This window comes from Athalia rosae, chromosome 3 (assembly GCF_917208135.1).
Source record: "Athalia rosae chromosome 3, iyAthRosa1.1, whole genome shotgun sequence".
NCBI lineage: Eukaryota > Metazoa > Arthropoda > Insecta > Hymenoptera > Athaliidae > Athalia > Athalia rosae.
This window is the reverse complement of record NC_064028.1, coordinates 9,513,283-9,537,426: the sequence shown is the minus strand read 5'-3', so window position 1 is coordinate 9,537,426 and position 24,144 is coordinate 9,513,283. Positions and strand designations below refer to the sequence as shown.

The 24,144-nt window shown below is 38.8% G+C and overlaps 2 protein-coding genes across 3 annotated transcripts in view; one reads left to right on the top strand and one right to left on the bottom strand.

The window, feature by feature from the left end:
• Positions 1-617: 617 nt before the first annotated feature.
• On the top strand, positions 618-4,429 carry LOC105683331 (lysosomal acid phosphatase). Of its 2 annotated transcripts, none has more exons than XM_012395867.3 (8): positions 618-821; positions 1,972-2,146; positions 2,223-2,318; positions 2,439-2,678; positions 2,759-2,941; positions 3,464-3,587; positions 3,651-3,862; positions 4,003-4,429. In XM_012395867.3, exons 2-8 carry the CDS (start codon positions 1,979-1,981, stop codon positions 4,144-4,146), a joined length of 1,167 nt encoding a protein of 388 aa, XP_012251290.2. In that variant the 5' UTR covers positions 618-821; positions 1,972-1,978; the 3' UTR covers positions 4,147-4,429. The 2 variants fall into 2 exon arrangements, with proteins under 2 accessions (XP_012251290.2, XP_048507505.1); XM_048651548.1 differs by lacking the exon at positions 618-821 and adding an exon at positions 1,452-1,525.
• A 3,254-nt stretch (positions 4,430-7,683) lies between these two features.
• LOC105683330 (neuroligin-4, Y-linked-like) overlaps positions 7,684-24,144 on the bottom strand; it is a 211,845-nt gene continuing 195,384 nt past the window's right edge. Inside the window, exons 8-11 of the mRNA XM_048651547.1 lie at positions 13,532-13,683; positions 11,508-11,626; positions 11,279-11,409; positions 7,684-10,664 (exon numbers count right to left, since the gene is read on the bottom strand). Coding sequence (XP_048507504.1) covers positions 10,098-10,664; positions 11,279-11,409; positions 11,508-11,626; positions 13,532-13,683 — 969 coding nt within the window. The 3' untranslated portion in view covers positions 7,684-10,097. The remainder of the gene's footprint in view (positions 10,665-11,278; positions 11,410-11,507; positions 11,627-13,531; positions 13,684-24,144) is intronic.

The window sequence follows — 24,144 nt, the reverse complement described above, 5'->3', positions numbered from 1 at the left end:
TTTCAGCTCTGAAAGAGTTGTCCTCAAGTTTGTTGATTTGCCGTATCTCCCAGATAAATGTGAATTGTTCCATCATTTTTGTCTGACATGGGCCGCCTCGGTGAAACAGGTTCTGCGGAGAAAAAGTTTCGCGTTTTTTCATCAATATACTTCAACAGAGTTTTCGGGATTCCTGATACAGTTATCGTTTCTCATTCTGCAATGCATTATCTGAAAGTTGAAGCTAAAGGATTACTTATAATTTCAAATATTCATGCTTTAGCTCTACGTGGGAAAAGAAAATCAATCGTGTTAAACGAGTCTCCTGCCGTCAGGCGCTCGGTGCTATTACGTAGCATGTTTTTGTATAATTTGTCCAACGGAGTGATGAAAAAGTAAAAAAACAGAGTGAACAAAATGAAAGAATTCACAGAAAAAGGAACAAACGAAAGTTGCCATCTTCAAGTATAACCATGTACATCTACATTTCGCTATTTTTATATCAGAGGAAGATATAAAAAAGAAGTCGAACAGTCGATTGCATTCGCCCTGCCTCGAACTGTTGAAACGCAGTTTTATCTCTCCCACTGCGTCATAGTAATCGTCTGTGTACGTTCAGGCCTTTCACGCTCTCTCTACTATGCTAGAACCGCAGTCTGGTCGTGAAGACGCCACGCCATCATGTCCGTTACCGTGGCGGTGATAGGCGTGCGTTCGACCAGCGATTATTGATGTTAGCGATGCGCACAAGTGTCTCAGATAAGTGTGATTGACGAGTCGCAGATCCTTCGTTGATATTGGAATAAACGAAAAATTGAATTCGAACCCTGGAATAAATACACGTGAGTAGTAGAAATAATCGTAGCGTGCATCGGTAGAGAAGTTATAACGATCACCATTTTTTCATCGTTTCATCGTTCAATGACGATTACATCACGAGTTTTGATTGTCCGCTACAACGGTTGCCATTCAAAATACAGCAACGTTCGAGGCGGTTGAATTCAAAAAATAATTCGTCTCGGGAACGTTATTCACGTACAGCTGCTCTTTTTTTCCGATAAATCACCGGTTGGATCAATGTTTTATTCGCTGTTGGCGATGTCATTTTAAAAACCATTCGTTTGTCGAATAAAAAATATGTGTACATCACGACTGTTCATCGGGTGCTTATATTCTGAATGGAAAAGATTTCGGAATAATTTCCAAGAATCTCAGATAACTCTCAACGTAATAATATAAGATATTCGTTTCGATATCGACCTTACGCCGATGTTTCAAATTTGCAACCCTCGCCATCGAGCACGCTTCGTTCAAAATATGAAATGGGTGCGCGCGGTTGCATAGGTTGCGCGCGTTGAATTGCGACGCACGTGAATAAGTGGTGAAATTGGGGGTGAAATATTCTGCGGAGAAGCGATGCTATTTATTCTGCTATGAAACTGAATCCTAACGTGCTGCACTGTGCATGAAAAAAAAAAAACAACAACATGCAGGATAATGAGAAAAAAGTCGAAGAGTATTTGGCTATTCCAATTGAAGTAGAAAGGTCGTAAGATAACTAAATCAATTAACAAGTTTGTGTTACAGAAATAAACTATCCATCTTATAAATAAAGTCCCGCTCTAATTATGAGAAGAATAGTCTCGTTCAAATTTTTTGTTTCATATCAAACATATCTTTTTTTTTCTTCTATTCGATTTTTCTAACGGAATAAGGTATATCAGTTAGTGAAATTTGTACTGGAAAAGTTCGGATTTAATCCAAGTCAATTGCAGCAGAGAGAAAATAAGGAAACCCCAGTGAAACGTGCGACGTGTATATTCGTAGACTATAGGCTTATCTTCTTCTAATTGGCGTCAAACAAACAAACGAAGATTCAGATCTGATTTCAAATTATACGAACCTTAGACTTATTTTCTCTGCCATATAAGTACACGACTTCTTTTGTTTCTTCTGGTTTCAAAGTGATTACACGAAGTTCGTTGTTTCCAGCGAAGAGATGGAGAGCCGCGGAGGATTTTTGAGGAACAGTTGCAGATCGGGACGTCGAGGGATCTGCGTATCGGTTGCCATTACCGCGGCAATTATAGGATGCGTTTTATTGGCTTACACCGCATTCGCTAATTCTGCAGCCGAAACAGTGAACAATTTACAGCAAGTAGCGATTGTGAGTAAAGTTTTGAATGAGCTTGACTCCTTGATTATTTTATATCCCTGGCAGTACACGGTGAATCATTTTTCAGATTTTTCGACACGGCGATAAAAATCCCACGGAAACTTACCCAAATGATCCATGGGCAGATTATGATTGGCCGGATGGTTGGGGTGCTTTGACTAAGGTTCGATTTTGGTAATTTATCATATCATACGTACGAACGCGAATATAAACCTTAATTTTTTTTAACATTTTTTGAAAGAAAATTTATGCGACTCAAAACTGTGTTTTTATCTTGTGCCAGAAAGGAATGCTCCAGATGTACACCTTGGGTGAAAGATTACGCGCGATGTATGGACCGTTTTTAGGAAATAAGTATAAAAGTACAGATCTTTTGGTGCGCAGCAGTTACGCAGACAGATGTATCATGTCGGCCCAAGTACTTTTGGCAGCACTTTATCAACCTACGGAAGAAGATCTTTTCATACCTGGTCTACCTTGGCGTCCGATTCCCGTTCACAGTATACCAAGAAACATCGACAAGGTGAACGATGTATTGTAATTTTTTCGAAAAAAGTTTCCCTCGAAATCGGTCAGATTACCTTATTTTTTATTTTCGCGTAGCTGATCGTTTCCAAGGCACCATGTCCAAAACTTGACAAAGAGCTCGCGCAGGCCTACCTGAATTTTTCAAAAACTGTCGACGATTCGTTTGTTTCTATGTGCAAGGAATTGACTACTTACACCGGACATAAGATTGAGACGATATTGGACGTCGAGCTTCTTTTTAATACTTTGGAAATTGAGGTGAGAGAGTTTTACATTTTTAATAATCGATAAAATACCCATCAGAGTTTAAAGATTCGCTTTTGTTTTACGGTGCGCATAATTTAGAGCATCAAACTAAACGGAATAAAGTGTTAATTACGTAGATTACTTGCGAGGGTAATTAGACAGGAACAGTTAAATTAGAACGATATCGTGAAGCTATGAATTTCCGTGGGGGGTATGCAGGTTATTTAAGCCCTATAGAAAATGATAAATTAGTCTATAAAACGGACCGTTTAATCCCAGTTTCCCTGATCATTAAATACACAATGTAAAATAATTATTCGACTCGACAACATAAATGTATATAAATAATAAATTATTTCTCATTTATCAAACGAACTGTGTCAATTAATCCAATGGGCGAATTAATCAATTATTCGACGATATCAACAGGTGATTTAGGAAGGCTCACTCTAATTAAACCCCAATTAAGTGTGAATTGAAATTTTTTATTCATGCATCGATCATTTATTCACGCGATGAAATTTGATCTTTCAGTCCGAACATGGCCTAGAGCTGCCTAAATGGGCATTGAAGTATTACGACGAAAAAATGAGAGGACTAGCAGCAAAAAGTTTGGCGTTATTCACCAGCAATTTGACGCAAAGACGTCTCAGAGGAGGTAAGAGTATTTCATATTTGAATTGCCATATTTTTATCGTTCATTATTTCATTATTTTCACAGGAAACTTACTAAAAGAGATTTTGGAAAAGATGGTGATGCGTCGCAACGGAACGGACACGCACAAAATGTATCTTTACTCCGCCCATGATACAACGCTGGTCAATACTTTGAGGGCGATGGGTTTTACCGAGGAATTATTAAAGCCAGAACACGGCGCATCTCTCATATTTGAATTGCACGTGGCCGAAGGTGGACAAAATCACGAGATCAAGGTATTGCGGTCTCAAGTTTAAAAATCTCGTACAAATATTCAATTTTTTTACAGAATCAATCGGACACTCGATTGTATCTGCATACTTTTACGACTGGTTCCGAAAATTCGTTTTTGCAAATTTGGCCTCTCAAATTTCAGATACTGTATTTGAACAACACGGAGATAACTGAGCCCCACAGTATGAATGTACCCGGTTGTCCAGGACCATGCATGATAGACACGTTGTTCAAAATTTGGGAACCAGTACTGCCACGGAATTGGGAACGCGAGTGTTCGGTTTAGAAGATAAAAAATGAAACAAGAAATAACAATAAGTGGAGAACCTCATATTCGAATAGTATAAATCTCTAGGATTACAATTAGTTCTTATTGTTAGTTTTACACGGTGATTGACGAAGCAATTCAATATCTAGACATAGGGACAGATTTATATACCATATTGTATTATGTGAAAAATATTTTTGAGATACCTTTATCTTTGATAACAGTGAGATCGTATCAGGTCAAACTGTGGTATGTAAAAACCTGATGATCATGATGTGACCAATAAATTATTGTGATAGAATGTCGACGTCACTTCATGCTCCCAATATTTGCTTTCGAACGAGAAAAAAAATTTCGATTTGGACTCATCGCCTGAGACATCGTTTCCGTTTGAAGAGTTTTTAAGTTTTTTTCTCAAATGCATAGTCCGATATTTCGCATGCCAGACTCAAAAATTGAAAGATTTTAAAATGAAGAACGTTACTTGCGGCGTTGTAGATTCGCCGAACGTTATATTCATCAGTTTCATAAAAATGATGTACGTACAAATCTGGAGGATTCTCTCTCTTTCTTTTTTATTCATTCATTTCGTTCTTTTATCTCGTGGTTACGTTCCCGCAAAAAAATAATTGTATTTTTCTTTGAAATTGGATTTTCTTACCTCCCTCTTATAACGTCTTTGCTCAATCTAGTCGCCATCTCTCGCTGCTAACTTTTCCAATTGACAGGGTGGAATACATTTATGAACTAGATGGAGAATCTGGAAAAGCTTCTGTCTCTTGTAGCTGCTGTCCTCAGATATTCCGTCTACAAATGGTTGCAATGGAAGAGTATTATAATACAGGTATACTTACGTATGCATGACGTGTAAGCAGATTTTTTGAATAAATATTTATCATTTTTCAAAATCACGAATTATTTTTTTTTGAAATTTATGAACTATTATGAGGTGAACATGTAGAAGAGGGTTCATAAGAGTTTTATAAATTTTCTTGTGGTCGGAGTAGTTTATAGTTCAAATTAGATCGTACGAACGAGTAATGGGAGCTTGAAGACTATTCCATTTATACGGTTTTTCATTTGACTTACAAAGACGTGACGATCCCGAGATTCAAAGAAAGGAGGAGAAAAAATGAAACAATAAAACAATAAAAGCAAATAAAAAGAAACCAAACAGAATCCTGTTTGACGAAGCTGGTAACGTTAACAAAGCAAAAAAAAAATAAAATAAAATAAAATAAAATAAACGAATGAATAAATCAAATAAAAGGAAAATAAAAAGGAAAACCTTGCGATACTCAAATCAAACAATCCGGCAGGAGGTTATTTACAAAGGCTTAGAGCTCGCGGGAGAGCCGCAGGGACGAATTTGTAATCCCCGAAGGCGAGAATCAATCTTACTTAACGAAACTTAAAATTCTTCTCCTTCCCCGAGACCGCTTCGCCAGTTGGCAACGAGGATGACTTTGAAAAGTTTCTAAAGAGAAATGATTTTACACGATTAACCGTACCCATGGGTGCCCTCCGCCCTACACTACTTTATTCCGTGGCTATCTACCTCTCGTACATTTCACCTCGAAAACAGCTTTGGCTCAAGAAAATTGCTAATCGTCGTTCAAGTTATTTCTTCAGCTGAAAACTTTGAGCTCGCTGCCGAAAGCGACTTTGAGCCAAGTAGAGCTCATCAATCGTTCACCTCCATATCGACCGAAAGATTATTTATTCATTTTTTCCAATGTATCATACCGAATGAAATACTTGATTGCGCAACCCTCTGGAACTGTGTAACATGTAACGTCGACGATATTCCGGTTCACTGTGGAAAACGAAGGGTTTCTAAAGTAAATCGAACGGAGATCGTCGATAAAATTCTCTGACCGCTGCCGATTGTAATCATCCAGGAAATTTGAAAACGGGAAAAAGATTGCGGTATCCTTTTTTTTTTCTAACAACTGATTTTGACAGAGAATTTATTCTATATGGGAAATCGGTATACGTTTTCGATACGCGATGTGAAACAATCGGTGAAACGTGGGCGCTATCCCGTGCGACAGTTTTACCTAACGTATACAAGCATACGTATATACTATATTCGCAGTGTTTAGACTAGAAAATGAAGAAAGGATCTACTTGAATCTAGTTTCAAATTCGCAAGCGATGCTATTCAGAGTTACATGAGCATGCCTAAGAAAAATAACCCCTTGCTGACGCGCGAGTGCAACCCTCTCAATTGCATTCGCAGTGCTTGCACCTTTTGCGATGCAAAATCTATTTTATTCAACTCTCGTCGCCTAGACGTAATTTCCCTATATTTTATACAGGGTATACATATACCTATATAGACATACCGAACAATTGAAAACCGCCTCGCAGGCTGACGATTAGCATCTCTTCAAAATACGGTGTGCAGACGTCTTCCGAGCTCTCTATGGAAAATCAATTCTCGCGCTGGACGAAAAAATAAAATTGGGGCAGAAACGAAAAAAAGAATTACGAAGAAGAATTGAATGGGGCTTCGTGATATTCGAAATTAGACGCACGTCACTTTTAGCGATCGAGATGAAAGAGATGAAGAAACGAAAGCAGAATTGCGCGTACGGTGGCGGACGATATTATACGAAAAAAAAAAATAAAAAAAATCTCTTTTACATCCTTCTAAAAGCGGTTGCTGACATTCATATGAATCAAGTGCCGCGACAATTATATGTATGCATACGAGTGTTACAAAAGTATACAGGTGGCGTGTACATGGAAAGGTTCGCGTGAAAATTTACATTTTCAAAACCTCGCCCTTCCGAATCAGCCTGAATTCATTTTCACATAATGTTTTTTTGTGGAAAAATAAATCGACAGATATTTCTGGGTTCTCCAGTTTTTATATGGGAATAATAAAAACCTCGTCCCGCTCGAGATGATATTTTCACATCGGATCCGCAGCTTAAATTTCGAATAGATGTTTCGTTTCACGATTAATCTTTTGTTCTGGATGGTTTGAAACCGGAAACATGAATTTAATATTCAGTTTTCTTTTCATTCGCAGAAACGTCATCATCCGCCGGCGGTTATGATGTGTTGTGTATATCGAGATATAGTAGGCGTAGGCTTACCGGAAATGCGCGGCAGTCCGGATGTTCTAGACACCGGAAATGACCCCCTAGCTGGCAAACAAACGATGAGCTAGTTAATCTCGTTTATTCCAAACCCTCTGCAGTAATATAGAAAAGCTACGGCAAATAAAAAATAGATATACGTAAATACATGCATAACTTGAACAAATAAAAATCATGCTGGCACTCAATTTGTTCGATTTGAACAAAATATTTACATACCTTTCACGGGTAAACGGACAATTTTTTGTCCATTTTTTATGCAGCTCATTGATTTCTTCATAGGTTTTTCTTTTCCATTCCTACGCACTCTCCACGATGTACGTATAATTTTCATGATGAATTATAATCAACTGAAAAGCAGAGTAGTCGATTTTGAGTTGGTCAGTTGGTTTCGAATTTCGAATCGGCTCACTGTGCGGAAAATACTTTCATGCATCTATAAATATATATAATAATCGGATATATTTTATTATTATTATATTCTCCCATACAGATGAGCTGTTTGATTTCTGCAGGTGATTCATAATATAATATACATAATTAATATTCCAAAATTAACATTTCAAATTTCTTATTTAATTTATTTCAGATCATTTATTTATTTATTTATTTATCATTATTATTATTATTATTTTGCTTGTTTCATTTCACCATTGATAATAATAATAATATAATATACTTTTATTACGATATCAGTTATTTACAATGTTTTTTTTTCTTGTTTTTTTTTTTTTCTCTCAAGTTCATACTCATTAAATATATATGTATTACAATATTTACGCCTATCGTTTATTCAATTTTTGGTTTTCAAATAACAATCCATCGAATGCGTAGTTCTCGAAGTAGAGCACAACACATGAAAGGGACTGCCAATAATGGCGGACCCCGTTGCTCTTCGAAACACTCCCATTCTCTGTTTTTCTTATCCCTACTGATTTTACTACCCGAGAATACAGATCGACAACATCGATCTATACATCATATCTGTCAATTTCTACATCTCTCTCACATATTTCACAAATCTCGTTACATATAATTTTTATCTTTTTCCAGTGGCAATTATATTTACATAACTTTTTTCTTCTTCGATTTTATTTCATCTCCCTTTTTCATTATTAAAAATTTTTTTCATCGTCAATCTACAATGTCACTATATCAACAGTTCTGATTAAAATCATGTTGGTAACAATTATAACTTTTAATTTTTCACTTATTTTTTTTTTTTGTTTCTCGCATCGCGCAATATGTTATTATTATTTTTTTACTATTAATATTATTTTACGTACGTAATAGAACTATACATGTATATATGTATATGTTAATTCACTAGGCGCTCATTAAAACCGATTCGGTATCTCGTACTTGATTAATGTTCGTCATTGCAATTTACACTCGGATATCTTTTTTCTTCATTTTGCGTCCACTCAGGAAGTTTCGTTTTTGGTTTTAGTCTTTTTTCATCGCAACGTTCCAAGATTTTTAGTTCGTTTATTCATTTCGAATAACGACTAATAAGTATGTTGAATTTATATTATACATAGTATTTTATTATGCCCACAACTATTTTTAATGAAAATAGTTAGTACAGCGATTTATAATTATACAAATAATCCATGTTAATTAATAATATAGAATGATTATTTTTTCTTTTTTTTTTTCTCCTCTCATTCATATACATTCAATTGATATTATAAAAATGTTGGTGAATCGACCGTCTAGCTAATGAACTTTTATTCTTCTCATAATTATTTGTATAATAATAGAAATAGACGTAATTGAAGTCACACGCCATGTGGACAGTATAATATACATATACATTTGTTTATAATCGAATTTATATATTTGGCAGTAGTTGGAAAGATATTTATCGATTTTTTTTTTTTTCGAAAGAAAGAAGAAAAAAATGCTATTTCATTGTCTGTAAAATTTTTGAAACACAGAATATGATCGCGGAAAAATGTTCAGAACCAATTTGTTTTTCTTTTCCTATAAAAAAGAGTAAAACAGAATGAAATACGTGAACATTTTCACTAATCAAGTCAGTCCTCGTTTTAGTTATTTTATCTTCATTTTATTTTATCCTTTTATTTTATTTTATTTTATTTTATGTATTATCACAGATCAATACGAAAAATCCGACTGCCATAAATTGTGTCGATATCAAATTAGTAACGATCAACGTCGTGTCCTTGACGTATCGATGATTAATCAATCAGTGATCATTAGAATTGCGATATATATTGCACTCGTTTTATGTGATTATTTGAAAAATTGTGAAAAACAAACTCACTATACTCTAAAAATCCGGTAATCATTATTGCAATATGATAAAATACTCAGTTCGGGACACGACGAAAATGACCACGTACCACGCATTGCGAGTCCTTACTTCAAAGTGAATTTTGGCAGAGGGCGAGCAAAACGTATCAACTGCAATCGTAAAGTTGCGATTAATTTTATTCATATCAATCAAAATTATATGTATAGTTCTTCATTATTTTCAATTTTTCGAAAAGAGTTTTTTTTTTTGTTGGTTTTCATCGTTTTATATCGTCGAGGAAAAATACGTATTTTTATTAGATTTGGAAGGACGTTTTGTGGACAGAATGGAGTTAGGCGTCGTTATTTTATTTCATCTTTTCTTTCACTGCTCAGAAACAAGGAAGGACATTGAAGAAAAAGCAAATCTCACAGCGGACGGGATAAACTCCTTTCCTATCCTGGTTAATGTCCCGTTCCCTGAAAAACGGACTCAAAAATCTCACAAGTGTTCTCACATAAATTTCATTTTGGATCAAAAAAATAATTCTCTTTTCGTCGCCTAACCCTGGCCGCCTCGCACTCTCCCTCCTCCTAAAGTCAGACCCTCAATTCTTCCATGATCTGTTGGTGATTGTGACCTTTTTTGAGCGTTCCGCCACTCCCTACCATGGCCATACTTTCTTGTTGCAATTGATTCGGACTAATTATTAAATTTGGTCCTTGTTTACCGGGTTTTGTGTTTTTAGGCGGCGGTGGCGGCATCGGTACGTGACACGAGTTATTTTGAAGGTCGGCGAACTCCGGGGGAGGTATGTGCTGAATGTGATGTCGTTCGGTTTTAGTTTCGAGCTCACCGCAAATATTATTCGGCATTTGACCGTTCTCCTGACGTTTCTTTGGACAATTGTGCTGATTTTTATCACGTTTGTAGTAAACACCGGCGAAGATTAAAACGTTCAGAATTAGGAGACTACAACCGATCGCTATCGTCACACTCAATGCTGTCGAATACGCAGCGAAACCGTCTTCGGGCTGGGATGTGGTTTCTTCGAAAGCTAGCTCGCTGGGACTAGTGGTCGATGAATTGTGCGGCTTCTCCGTCGTCACTTCCTGCGTTGTCGGTCTAACCGTTGTTGGTAATCGCTGGATTATCCGAGGGGGCACCTGAAAGAGAAAACATTAGAATAAATCGATTTCAATAGCCACATGACGATGACTTTCCATTTTTCCGAACTAATGATCCTCGAGCGCGCTTTTCGTTATCACGTGCGAAAATTCATCTAAAAAAAAGTCTGTAGCAATTCCTATCTCGTTGACAAGAGAAATGAATAAATGACGGTAGATTCGGGGTGCGAAGAGCCCCTGACTCTCATCGTAACGGAGATAAAGCGAAGGAGCGGCGGCTATTTGGTTTCGTGTGCGAGGTAATTGGAGCTTAGGGTGTCTCGATCAATGCGGATGTACATTGCCCGTGTGCACGTGGTAGATGGCAGGGTCAATTCGTGTACAGAGAGAACAATTGGCTCTAATCAAGTGACAGTTATATTGCATTAACTAGCTTCTGGACGACCAATTTCACGCGAGTTAAATTGTACCGTTGTATCAACAACCATAAATTAACCCAGGATCCAAACGATGCGGGATAAGGAAATAAGTTCCATATCACTCCTTTGTTTTTCCACCCGTTTCGCTGTACAAAAATTTGCAGTTCCTATTTACCCCGGATCATTGCAATCCGTAATTTCACGAGTATAATTATTTCCAGGCGATATCCTCACCTGTTCCGCATCGAGTAGATGATGAGAACGAGGCACGTCGTCCGATCCCGGTTTGTGCAGATCAGGAACCAGGTTCAACCAAAAAGACAGTCTGTGAGCTCTGTAGTGGTTTTTCAGCTTTGATTTTATCTCTGCAATGTGAAACAATGGCGAGATAATCGACCGATCCAACTTGAGATAATCCGTAGTAATCTTTGATTAGCTCAATCGGACGGGATTCGCGACTCACCGATACTGAGGTATTTTTTATGGACAGCTTCGTAGGCGGTCCATTCGATATTTTTCAATTTCGTGCGCTCCGGTCTCGACCCAGAGGATCCAGGTTCCGGTGTCCCTTCGTTGGGGTTTCTGACACACGAAATGAATAAATCAGATTGCTATAATAAAATCCAGAAAAAAGTTCGCGGTATAGGATTACAATTCGGTGTAGAATAAGCCGATGATCTTCGGCTTATCGACCACTCGTCGACTCCTATCGGTCTGTACATCTCATATTTTTCGACCCTAAACTCCGCTGTGCGTTGATTTTTCATTTTTTCTCATCTTCATTTTTTACTAGATCTCCCAGCAATACTCAACTTTCAAAAAATCTACTCGAGAAAATTTCTCCTCTAGTCCGTTCTCATCTACATAGAAAGTACCTGATCCCAGCACACGGGGCCCCAGAGATAAAAAGATTAGTATATACCTATTCCGTTGTGCATGGATAAGGAGGGTCATACAATAAATCGCGTGATGAGAAAAGTTGCAAAAAAAAATTAAAAAAAAAAAAAAGAAAAGAGGCGGAAAAAAATTAAATGAAAAACTATGTAGAAACTCGTAAGTGGAAAGTCAATCGTATAAACGAGCGTTTACATCGACGAAGAAAAACCCTGGTATGGTATATGCTGTAAGTTGTGTTTGTCGCATTCGGAAAAGTGGAAGTTTCGAACCGAAAGAGAAAAAAAATTTTCGACTCCGTTGATTGAGAAATTTCTTTTTTCCGCTAATTGTAAGTAGAGTGGAGTATAAAATTTGAGAATCACATGTATGTAGTTACCTGATAAATACGGAAAGGTGCAGTACAGTAATGGGTATAAATCGGAAGCTTCGGGCCATGACTCTCTAAGTTGCGAATTGTAATTAAAGTAAACTGGGAATTGGCGAGCACTTCTGACGCCGCAATGCAGCTTTTACGTTGTGCATATAATCTGTATACATGTAACGTATCTGTCCATGTGTTCGTTTATGCAAAACTACACGTATAATATGTTCGTACCGTTCACGTAGCATTGCATTATTGTTTGGACTTTAAGTACACGGGGACATTTCGATTACGAAACATTGAACGTAAGCTAATTTTATGGGCTGCCGTACGGCCGGAATCAAAGTATCAGGGCGCATACCCGCCTTTCTCTCCTATTACTGCATATTCAAGTTCCCGACGAGTCGGAAGAACGTACGGAAAAACGAATCAACGACTCCATTAATTCATGAATATCGAAAAGAGGCGGAAAAATAATTACCCGCCTCTTCGTTTTCTTGTATAAATTAATGCGGTCGATGTACAATCGTAGCGGATCGAACGACTGAGGAAGCTATATACATATGTGTATAGGTATTGTTGAGCGAGTGAAATATTGACTTGAAAATTGCGAGTTTAAAATAGTTCGTGAAATAAGTTCCCCGGTAGTGATAAGAATCATCGGAGAACGAAGATCTCCATCAACAATCGAAAGGTTTCAGAGTCGTATACATATTTATAATGTACATTATATCGATATATATATGTATGTTACATTCACCTCGCATAAAATATACCCGAATAGATTGAAAGGGTTTGCTTTTGCCGCAGGTGAATTTAGTCCCGTGGGACGCTGTGTTCGCTCTACGTTTTACATTTTGCATTTGCATTTCAGGAGGATCGACGTCGCGCTCACTGATTTCTCGATATCAATATGCATGTGATACGGTATAAAATATTACGGTAGGCGCTTCACGGTTATAAGCGAAGCACAATAATGCGCTGGTTTTCACGAGGAATCGAAGAAAGTCAAATCGTTCACGAATTCGTAAACTAATCGGGTTCAGCGAAATTCACGCTCAATTTCCAACTACCGTTGTAGAGAGTTTGACATTATATCGCTGCAATGATGTGCTGAAAATTTCAACTCCTAGAAAAACCGAAAACAGAATGGGAGAAGTGAAAATGGAATGGGACAGAGAAAAAACAAGACGAAGGGTTTTTTTTTTTTTTGTGGATATTCAGCTTACCCGGTTCGTGCGAAATTCGTGAAATATAGAATGACGCTTTCTGAAAGTGTCAGTTCCCCCCTTGTCCAATTTCTCGGCCAGTGAGCGAGACCTCCGACGAGCGGAGCGCCGAAGACGTAGGGTAGTTCTTCTCCGTGGATGCAGCCTTGTCTCTGCGAAAAAAAAAAAAAACGATGGATATCAAAAATATAATCTATGTGTAAAATACGCTGAAACGGAAATACAGTCTGCTCCAATCAAAAAGTTATACACCTATACTTATACAAAATCGCGAGCACGTAAGATGAAATTCGACTTTGTAAGCGGGTTTCGCAATTTAAGAAAAAAAAGGGACCAATTTTTTTCACGTTAAAATAAAAATAAACCAAAATATTTAGTAATACCGAACAAGAGAATACAGAAAAAAAGGGAAACGGGACGTGAAAAATAAATAATTCGATCGTATTTTATTTCAAAATAACAGGGGTGACTTGAATTTGACGTAACGCGGGTTCATTACCACATGTATCTTTGCAGAGCATAAAATTTTTCCTGTTGGGTAACACACACCCACACGTAATAAAAAAATACTCCCTATAATTCCAGTCTGATACGACAAAATTTTGGGTGAAAAAACTGGTGATTTGAAATATCTGTGATACACCGACGAGTTTTGTGGGGATGAAAAAAAAATATTCAGCAACTTATTTGAGTGACCTCCGAGTATTTTTCATCCGGAGGAAAGTTTTAACGTACAAGTCTACGATTATCGATTTCCGGGGTGAGCCTTCAGGCTGAATAAGGATTATAAAAATAAAAAATCTAGAATAAAAATAAAATTGCTTTGATCTATCGTCCTATTGATATCAACAATGACGATATATTCATATTCATGCGCTAGATTCAATTTTTATTCTTCCCATTTCGATTGTTCGTGGATTTCTTTTTGCACCGTTTTTTTTTTTCCTCTCTAGACGAGATACGGTATAGGGAAATATACGCGTAATCATATCCTCACATATTACGGCGTATTAAACGGCGGGCTTGCTCAGAAGTAACTACAGATAGATAGGTATGGAATGGCGATCGATGATTACAGTTAGGAGGTGTATTCGCGGTATATTAATATCGAGGTCTTTTACCGCTGCGCCGTACAGTCTGCATGAGCTATTGTTTCCATCTATTCAGAGTTTTCAATTACAAGTCAATGGAATCGCTCAAATGGTTCCGATCCACCGGCAACTCTAGTAGGAGCAGCCGTAACAGAAGCGGACGGTGGCAGCAGCTGGTTAATAAGCATTTGCATGGAGATTGTGTCTCGCGACAAGTGATATACGTACCATACGTGTCTCTACGTACACTGTACAAATATATATTTACTCCGTGTGTTTACAATATTTATACGCATACATTCGCGTAACCGAGGGTTAATATACCAGCGTATATCGGACACACCGTGCATACGCCAAACTTTCTCGTTACAAATTGCAATCCGTGCAAGAAATTGGCAAACGTTTAGCGCAAAGTTCAAAAGTTTTTTTCCGCGAGCAACGGAAACGGACGAAATTGTATCCCTCGATATTCGTCGCCGTATAATACGGTATGGACATATCGTTGCGCTCTTATTGGATGCAATTGATAGGTAGACAGAGCGTATCCCGCGGGGTGAATAACCGATTCAATATAACCGGGGTTTACTGCTAATTACCAATTCACCACTGCTAATAACGGGTGACCGAGATACGGTTCGTAGAAGTTACTGGTGCGAATACCGCGCATATATCGTCGGGAATATCTCAATTGTTTCAGGATACACCGACTCGCGTCCATCCGAGTGTGTGATACTGGAATCGACGAACGCGAGAGAATGAAAAATTGATTTTTCAAAATGCGATTCCCCTGTCCAACGGTAGCTAAGACACATCCAGAGGCTGCCCGGGACTCCTCTCTCTATAAAAAGTCGAAAAAAAAATTCACGCGGGGTGAATTGTGGAAGCTCGAAACGCAAAGTCAGCTGGATCGAAATAATACGATATGAAAAATGACGCGCGACAACAGCGACAACCTCAGCAGACGCGCGTGTACGGGCGAGGATACTTCCCTCGGTATCATGTTGATTGTAGATTGTATAGATTGTACATTCGGTAACTACGCTAAATATACTTATACAGCGTTTCGCCGGTGGTCTTGTCGACGTACACCAGAGCGGCCGGCCATAGATATACAGAGAAACTATCCGTATAGTTTCCCTCTCGTATAGGCTGTAGACTGCAGAGTTTGCGGTGGTGCTAGTTGCAGTCACTTGCAGTTACGTCTACCCTGGATCTATCCAGTGCCTCGAGGCGAGCCGCCCCTATCCGGTGTGTCGGATGTAGCTCACCCTTGTCCCTTCCCATTCCTTCCATTCCATTCCGTTCAACCACCCGTTTTACCTCTATACCAGCAGCCGGCAGCCGGCAGCTACCCTGCCCTCCCAGTAATCACTGCAGACGTTTGGCCCCAAGGCAGACAGAAGCTGTGGAAGCTGAATCTAAGAGCTACCGGCTGCTGCTCTTTACACGCGGTTGCATACCCTCTACCCTCGGCTTCGACGTGTACGTACCGCGGGGTACGTAAAGGGTGTACCGTTCGAAATTCTGCTGTATTGAATATTCGCAGACGACAACCGATTCACATTTTTTCCACGAGGATCGTCCGTATAGCGCGGAAACGAGAGAATCGAGAAATGAAGAACATCGCGAAGTCGCGAATATTGTCTTTCTACGTCGATAAAATTCATTGAGTAATTTTTTAATCGACACACGATTCTCGTCGTTCGACAATTTCGCTTACTTCGTTCGATCAGAAGAAAAAAAATCACGGATTTGAAATTGATGAAATTGAACAGTGTAAAAAAATCGTCGATCTGCACGGAACGGAAGTAATATACCAGCGTGCAGCAGAATATAGACAGACGCCAAAAAAGAAGAAAAAATGATTCTCATAATTTTCAAATTCTCTGTTCCGACAAATGGTGGATGAAAATGTTGTCGAGTAAGTGATTGAATCCGATTTTATTGGAGTGAAAAAAAAAAAAAAAAAAGAAGAGACGAGCGTTCACGCTCCGGCGATTTCGGATTTAAAATTCAATCGCTGTCGGAATAACGGCGAAATTTCATCATCTTTTCACTCTTAGCAAATCTTGTATGAAAATAATTTCCATATCGTTCCCATTGTACAAACATTAATTCTCGATTCACTCGATGTTACATTTCAAAACGGTTCACCGTGTATTATGCATACACTATCTATGTCTATATGAATGGATTTACATACATACCTGGGGGGCAATGTTAATTTACTGTAATACTATGTATCACGTTGATCTATTTAATAACGTTTTGATGACACCAGAGCTAGGTGAGGTTTACACCTCTTTCTCAGAGGTATTACGTCAGGCGTATTTGCGATATAAGAGAAATGTACAAATAATAAATAAATGCAAATAAATTTCATCTACCAGATAGAAATTCGTATATTATGTATAATGTACAATATACATATAGGCATGTGGATGTTAAACTGATTAGGTCGTATTTGCCGGTGAAAAAATGTCAGTGCAGGTATAGAGGCATAGCACAGTCGGTAGAAGTGACCTGGCAAAAGCAATTGGTCGAATTGGTTCAGAAGTACGCGCCGAGCTTGCAAATGGTCTTTGAAAGACGCGCTCTATTCAAGGCAGAGGAAAGAAGGATAAAGGGCGCGGGGTATATTGAGGAAAAAGAAAATGGAAGACGGGGCGCGTTCAACGTTAACGCGGTTGGTATGTGATAACGTAATAGAAGAATTACCTTATATTGCGGTCTGCGGAGAAGAGAAAAAAAAAAAATTAATCATAGGTCTAGATTTTGTTGTTTCAAGAGAGCTTTTTAGGTTCGACCGATTATAACGAGTTGAGGAGAATTCGTTAATTTCACCAATGTACAATACCGAATTGCCCTCAAATCGAGAGGGCTAGTTTGTTATTCGATGTGATTTACCGTTTCGGGAATTTGAAAAAAAAAAAAAGAAAATTTTCTCTTCTAAGCAGAAGAGAAGCAAGTGGATAATTGTTTCTTTTTTTCTCTTTTTTCTTTCCGCTCGTTTTTTTGTTCAACGCCAAATTTTAATGAACAGTCGTTGCGGGACGAAAATGAAACCAAAAGCGGGGCGTAGCGAGAGAGTTTCGAAAGGGGGTGGGGTGGGGGTGGAGAAGTGGCGGTGCGACCCTGGGAAAATGACACCTGGAATAAAAAGTGATATTTGAAATTCAACGAAGCTCTAAAACCCGGCCCGACCACCGAGGTGGGAGGGGAATATAACTGTATAAAATTAAAAATTCTCGACAAGTACAGGTATAGGAAAGTTTTGACGTTCCGCGTCATTCATATATCGGTATTATACGTATCCTTATTTCGTATTTACGTATTTATAGAATCTTCGAATCTCAACTCGCACTCTGAGAATTGAAACTAACAATACGGCGAACAAAAATTTTTTTGGCCAAAATTCTATCGTGCAGCCGCAATGAAAAATATTTGAAAATTGTTCAAGCGAATGCTCAAAGATTTTCTTTTTTTTTGTTGCACGCGATGTCGTGGGGATTTGATTTTTCCATTAAGCTGGATCCAGCAATATTTCTGAGTGCTTTTTCGATGGGGAAATTATATTTCACACCGCAAGCAATCCCTGCATTACATCCTCAGCGTATTTTTCAATAGTAGATATTCCGATGACCGTGGATATCAGGGTTTTTTTTCTTCGCTTCGTGAAGAACGTAGAATTTTATGCGGGAAGAAATTCTATGTCGGTATTAAACCATACGGAGTTGAAAAATGGAGGAACGTGGTGGGTATGTAACAGAGGACAATACTTGTACCATCAGCAAATCAAGATTAAGCATATTTTTAACGAAGTAAAAAATGAAATATTCATGGCCCCCATCTGCATTCTGATACAGTCTTTCCAGCACTTTCTGTATATGCCACTTCGCTCCCACCACTTTCAGAAATTTCACCCTTAGGCTGTAACCACCATACCGTCGCCTCGTCGCGAACGAAAAACGCGGCAGCTGAATACCGGGTGAGATTTATTTTCGTCAGACCCGAAAATCACGAAGATCAAAAACAACTAAGTTCATGGTTTTCTTTTTAAATATTCAAAAATTCAAAAAGCGGCTGGACGAATAATCGACATGAAAGGTCCTATGCATGCAGATGATGAAAAAACAAAAATGAAAAGCCAAGTCCATTAAATCCCAGGTAGGCAAAGAGTCTTTGTGAGACTTTTAGACAATCCTATACGTACAGGTGTCGAACGATGGGAACGATTGCTGATGTGATGAAAAAGTGGTGCAAAGTTCACGCGGAAGGGAATTGTTCGTAATATTCGCGTTCTATACTCGCGTAACACACCATACGCGAAACGAGCGTTCCAAGCAAAATGAAACCAATTTCATTTTCACACTCTGAATTGTAAGTATCATGTAACTGCGAGGCCATGGTATTGGAAGACAAATAGAATCACGTGACGTCGTTAACGGCTGCTGAAACGGTAGTAACGGCCTGGCCCAGATCTTAAAGCGTCTAATAAAGCAGTCAATGAAATTTTTAGGATTTCTCCACTGCATGCTCGGATTTCAACTCGCAGCCCGCACATCGCGTCGGGAAACCATCAACTGCGATAATACACCGAACGGGAAGGAAAAAGGACAATGAGATCGCTGCTCTCTGCTTCTTTTCTCGCTACCGTTATAACCGGACCGCGGAGAGATTATTCTATAGTGGAAACGAGAATTTGTCGCAACGTGGTAGTCTCAATTTAAAAAAAACGTTTCATCAGAAAATGTTACGGTGGCGAGTGCTTTGTTACCGAGGTATATAAAGAGACGCTTGTTGTGTCATTGAGCGAAATGACTTTTTTTCATTGTCCTGTTTTATACCAACCGATCTCAACTTCTCTCATCGGTTTCCATTTTCACGCGGAGTCGGATCTCCGCTATGCTGTTTCGAATGTAAAAACACTCCAGGTTTTTGAGCTTGGAACACGTTCAGAATTTTTCAGAATCGGCAGATCTGATGAATATTTCACGGTGTTTTTTCGTCCCTCTATTCGGTATGCCTCGAAAGTGGGTTCAATTAGGCCAGTCGTCTCTTTTGAATTGCCAAGAGTTCTTACTTTCGCCCCCTCACTTCGTTACATCGCTAGTTTTCCTTCACCCTACGTACAAACAAGCTCCCGGAGCTGTTGGATTCCATCAGGGCGAAGACATTAAAGCTAACTTTACCAAAACTTGGTCAAAAACTGCCCCATAAATATACAATCTCTGGTGATACTGCTGCAGAGGAGCTCTTCCGGTTCCTGTAGAAACTCGAGTTCAAAGGCAACTTTCTTGGAGAATGATAAAAAGCGAATGGGGGAAGGGCAAAAAAAAAAAAACAAAAATAACAAAATAAGAAATTTCGCAAGAAAAAGTGTCAAAGTATTCGAAAGGGGCAGAGATAATACCCTTTTAATCGCGAGTATGGGTAACCGAGGAACCATGGAAAAGTTCAAAGTGAGTCGATCTAGCCCGTTAAAAAGTTATCACGAGAAAGAAGAATTTCCTACTTTTTTTTTTTTTATCATTCCTCATGAACCGTGCCTTACTTTGCGGGGGCCAATAATTGGCTTTATTTTTTTAAGATAGTCTTCAAAATTTGGGAAAAGGTTTACAAAATCGTTTGCAACATCTCGAACTCATTGCTCGATAAAAACTGAATCGAATACATTTTTTATAAAAATCCGTGTGGTTTTGAAAAAAGAGGATTCTCTACACCCGCGTATAGACGTTCTTCTTCGCGGGAATCGCAAGAGTTGGCTACATTTTGAAGATAATCTTAAGAATATTGGTTCGTAAAATTGCTTGCAATATCTGCGACATATTGCGTAATATAAGAACCGCTTCGAATATATTTTTCAAAAGTATGCGTTCGATTCACTGAAAAAGAGAGGAAAAATCTGTTTCTCGAATTACAGTCGCACGCTCCTCTGCGGACCTTGTGATGCTGAGCTCAGTTTTTGAACGATACTAGAAAAAAAAATTTTCAATCGATTCTCAAAAATTTCTCACGCGATGTAATCTACACAGAGCATTGCTGGACAAAAAAAAAATGAAAATTTTCATATACTTATTTTGCAAACTACTCTCGAGATTTGAATAAGATAAGGATAATTGTTAGAGAAAAAAGTTTTGTGCATGAAATTTTACGTGAGATTCGAAGATAAAAATACAAAATTATCCCAAAACTCACGCCGACGAGGACAAAAATATTTCTCCTTTCAATAAAACGTTGTTATTCGAACGTTACGATTATCGAAAAAATAAATACTCGTCAAAATCCGTATGGAATCAGGTTCGAACGTGGATGACAGAGATCTTGCTGCGGGATTTTTCGGTATTTGAGGTACAGGATTACCTCTCAAATGACTTATGGGATTTGCTCTGAATCGGCGGGATATTCGCGGCGGACTCGGTGTATCCATTCAGATGAAAAAATATCTAAGAATCCCTGAAAATAGGACGATCAAGGGTTATCCTCGCGAAAAAACCGGAAAAAGAGTACGACAAAAAAATCGATCAATTTTTTCTCATACGTTTAGGTATCGAACACTCGTAAACGATATACGTTTGTGTGCCGACGTAATCGATGAATTCTGTCATCAGCGACTCGTTCGATTTCTTTTCTCTCTTATTTTCCGCTGTTACAAATATACATATATAGAGCTTGGATTCAAGCGCTGCCATCGATAATCCTGAGCCGATGATTCTCAAAAAGTATATTTTTACAAAGTTCAAATCTACGGTACAAAAGGGAACGCGGATTGCGCTGTCAGATATTGTGACTGTCGGTGAGATTGCGGTAGATATTTCCATATGCCTGTCGTGCACGAAGGGATGAAAATGGGAGAGGTAAAAATACACGCGTCACGTACCTATACATAAAAGCATTTCTGATCATTTCGATGGATTTTGCACGTATATATATATATATATATATATATATATATATATATATATATACAATATACGAACTGGGTGCATTCGTGTGGTTTTCAGACGCAGAAGCAATCGATGAAGTGCAGCAACAGCTACACCGCTGTATAATAATTTACGAAACCGTGGCGCGCGTATTTCTTGGAATAATAATTACGAGAATGCATTTTGGGGTTGTACAGAAATTCCTGTACGTCGGTATAAATAGTGCCGAGTTTCAGGGTTGAAAAGAAATACGAAAACGTCGCGGCGTCGCACCCTCTACCCTTCTTTCTTATTTCCATTCTTTCTCTTTTTCATCTTCGTCTCGCATACACGCATTCTTTTTCTCCATCCCGTCTTTCCCTTCCCTTCTTTCTTCTCCCTCCCCCTCCGCTGCGCCGAGCCCTTGGGCGGGTATTTATTATTCCGTGTTCCATCACACGGAGGGGTTTCGGACAAAGTATATCTCTTCGACTGTTATACCCAACCCTTTCAATACATCATTTCTACACACATCTAGCAACAGCGCGTATATCGTACGTCAATCCGGTAATCAAAAAGCTTTTAAAAAAATATTACCATCTCGCTATGATCTTTGCCCCTCTTTATTCTTATTAAACAGATTACACGTTTGATAGGATTTTTATTTGTCAAATAAATTTGTTCCCTCGAACCGGAAGATTCGTAGAAAGGGAGACTGGCGGCCGGCAGTTATAACGGGAAATAGTTACTCAAAAATCTATGCCATGGAGTAAAAAATTGGCCTCATATGCTCGTACGTTGGATGAAAAAAAATTTTTTTTTGCGAATGGGACAAAGGTGTTATAAATTGAAAATAACGCCGTCAATTATTTTTCGTAAATACTAGCCGCTCTTGCCCGGGTGGGTGATTGCGAATAATGAAAAAAAAATATATATGTATACGTACATATATCTATGTACAATGCTCACGTGATTCGGTCTCCGATGCCATAAGAGTATCGAGTGTACATTGTATACCGCGTAATAAAAGGAATAAAAAAATGTACGTATAAAAGAGGGTCCGGAATACATCCCGTCACTCTTTTACGCTGGGTACCGAGCGAATGAGGTACGCTACGTGCGATACACGTATATATGTCGTATGGTACATTGCACATACACGGACGAGGAAAAACGAAATCGAAAAATCCTCGCCCCTTTGATCACACGTCCGTCAGGATTTAATACCATCTTCTTCGCATCTGGGGTATATTATTAGCCGAAAACCTCTGCACGAAATCATGCTAAAAATTCACACAGGCGTCACACCGTCCGCACGCGAACTACATTGTATATATGTATACGTAACTTTTCCACATGAGTGACACTTGTTTCAATTTTTTTTTTATTCTTCCCCGTCCAAAATCTATGTCACCCACACCCGAATAACGACCGAGCGTACACGCACGCCGCACGATACGCTACTCTTTGCGAACCGGCGCGGCGGTGAAAAAAAAAAAAAATTGAAAAAATTATACATACCATGGTACGAATGACCACGTCTGGTCCCTTACTCATACACCATGTGTACGGGGTAGGTATATACGTGCATTTATTTTTCACGAACGATTGACAGGTTGCAGGCGTATGAGGAGGGCGGTAGCGTTTCGCATGCGGGTTTGATCATTGTGCGGAGTAGGTTTAATATACCTTCGCGGTAATACGTGATACCAAATGAAAGAGCGAAGGTGAACCGTAATATTGGGGTACTTTGATTGTCCGAGTAGAAACGGACGGAGCGAGCGATTCTTCAAAGATTCCCCGCTCAACTTAATATCAAACGGATCAACGTGTGTGCACGGTAGAGGTCCGTACACGTCTGTACCAACGTACATGCGATACGTATGAACACTTTGCTCATATTTCTTGTAAAGTTTCGGCCGATTCCGGGATATGCGACGAGGGGAAAAAAGATCACGTCTTGGGTCAAAGGAGAGGAGAAACGCGCGCTGAGTGAAGTAGACGAAGCGCGTCGTCTTTCGCGATCAGGACGCTACACGGTCAACGCGAGGGGATGCTGAAAAACGAAAATAACGACCGCGCGACGTCCAGTCAAACGCTACGCTCAACCGTTTTCCACGGTCCCGAGATAGAACTGGGAAACGAAAGATTGGTTGGCCGAGGTATGGGAGCGGAAAAGCGCTGGCAAAGAACTGAAATAAGAATAAAAAGGGAATGGTATAGGGAGACACATATCACGCCTGCAGTCTCAATATCTACGGTAAGGAATGAAAGAGGGAGAAAAAAAAAAAAAAACATACGTAAAATACGAGGGGAATCAGGCCTCAAATCGTTTAGCCAAAGTGTCGAAATCTACGCGACGACGCAAACGTCGAACATACCTGGAAATTCTAATTCTTTTTGGTCATTCTTTTTCTTTTTCTTTTTCTTTTTTTTTTTTTTTCCCCCCACCAACTTGTGAAAAATTAAAACGACGAGATGAAAATTTGTAACGGGCGTCGACAAATGCGACTTTTTTACTTTGTCACCCGGTAACGTCGATATCGAACGTCCGGATTATACAAATACCAAAGTTTATTTTTTTGTCATCATAGTTTCGCACGTGAAACATCGCATT

Coding starts and splice junctions, on each gene's coding strand:
- LOC105683331 (XM_048651548.1), top strand. CDS start 1,467: ATGCAGGATAATGAGAAAAAAGTCGAAGAGTATTTGGCTATTCCAATT. Junction 2,679..2,758: donor TACCAAGAAACATCGACAAG/GTGAACGATGTA, acceptor ATTTTCGCGTAG/CTGATCGTTTCCAAGGCACC. Junction 2,942..3,463: donor TTAATACTTTGGAAATTGAG/GTGAGAGAGTTT, acceptor TTGATCTTTCAG/TCCGAACATGGCCTAGAGCT.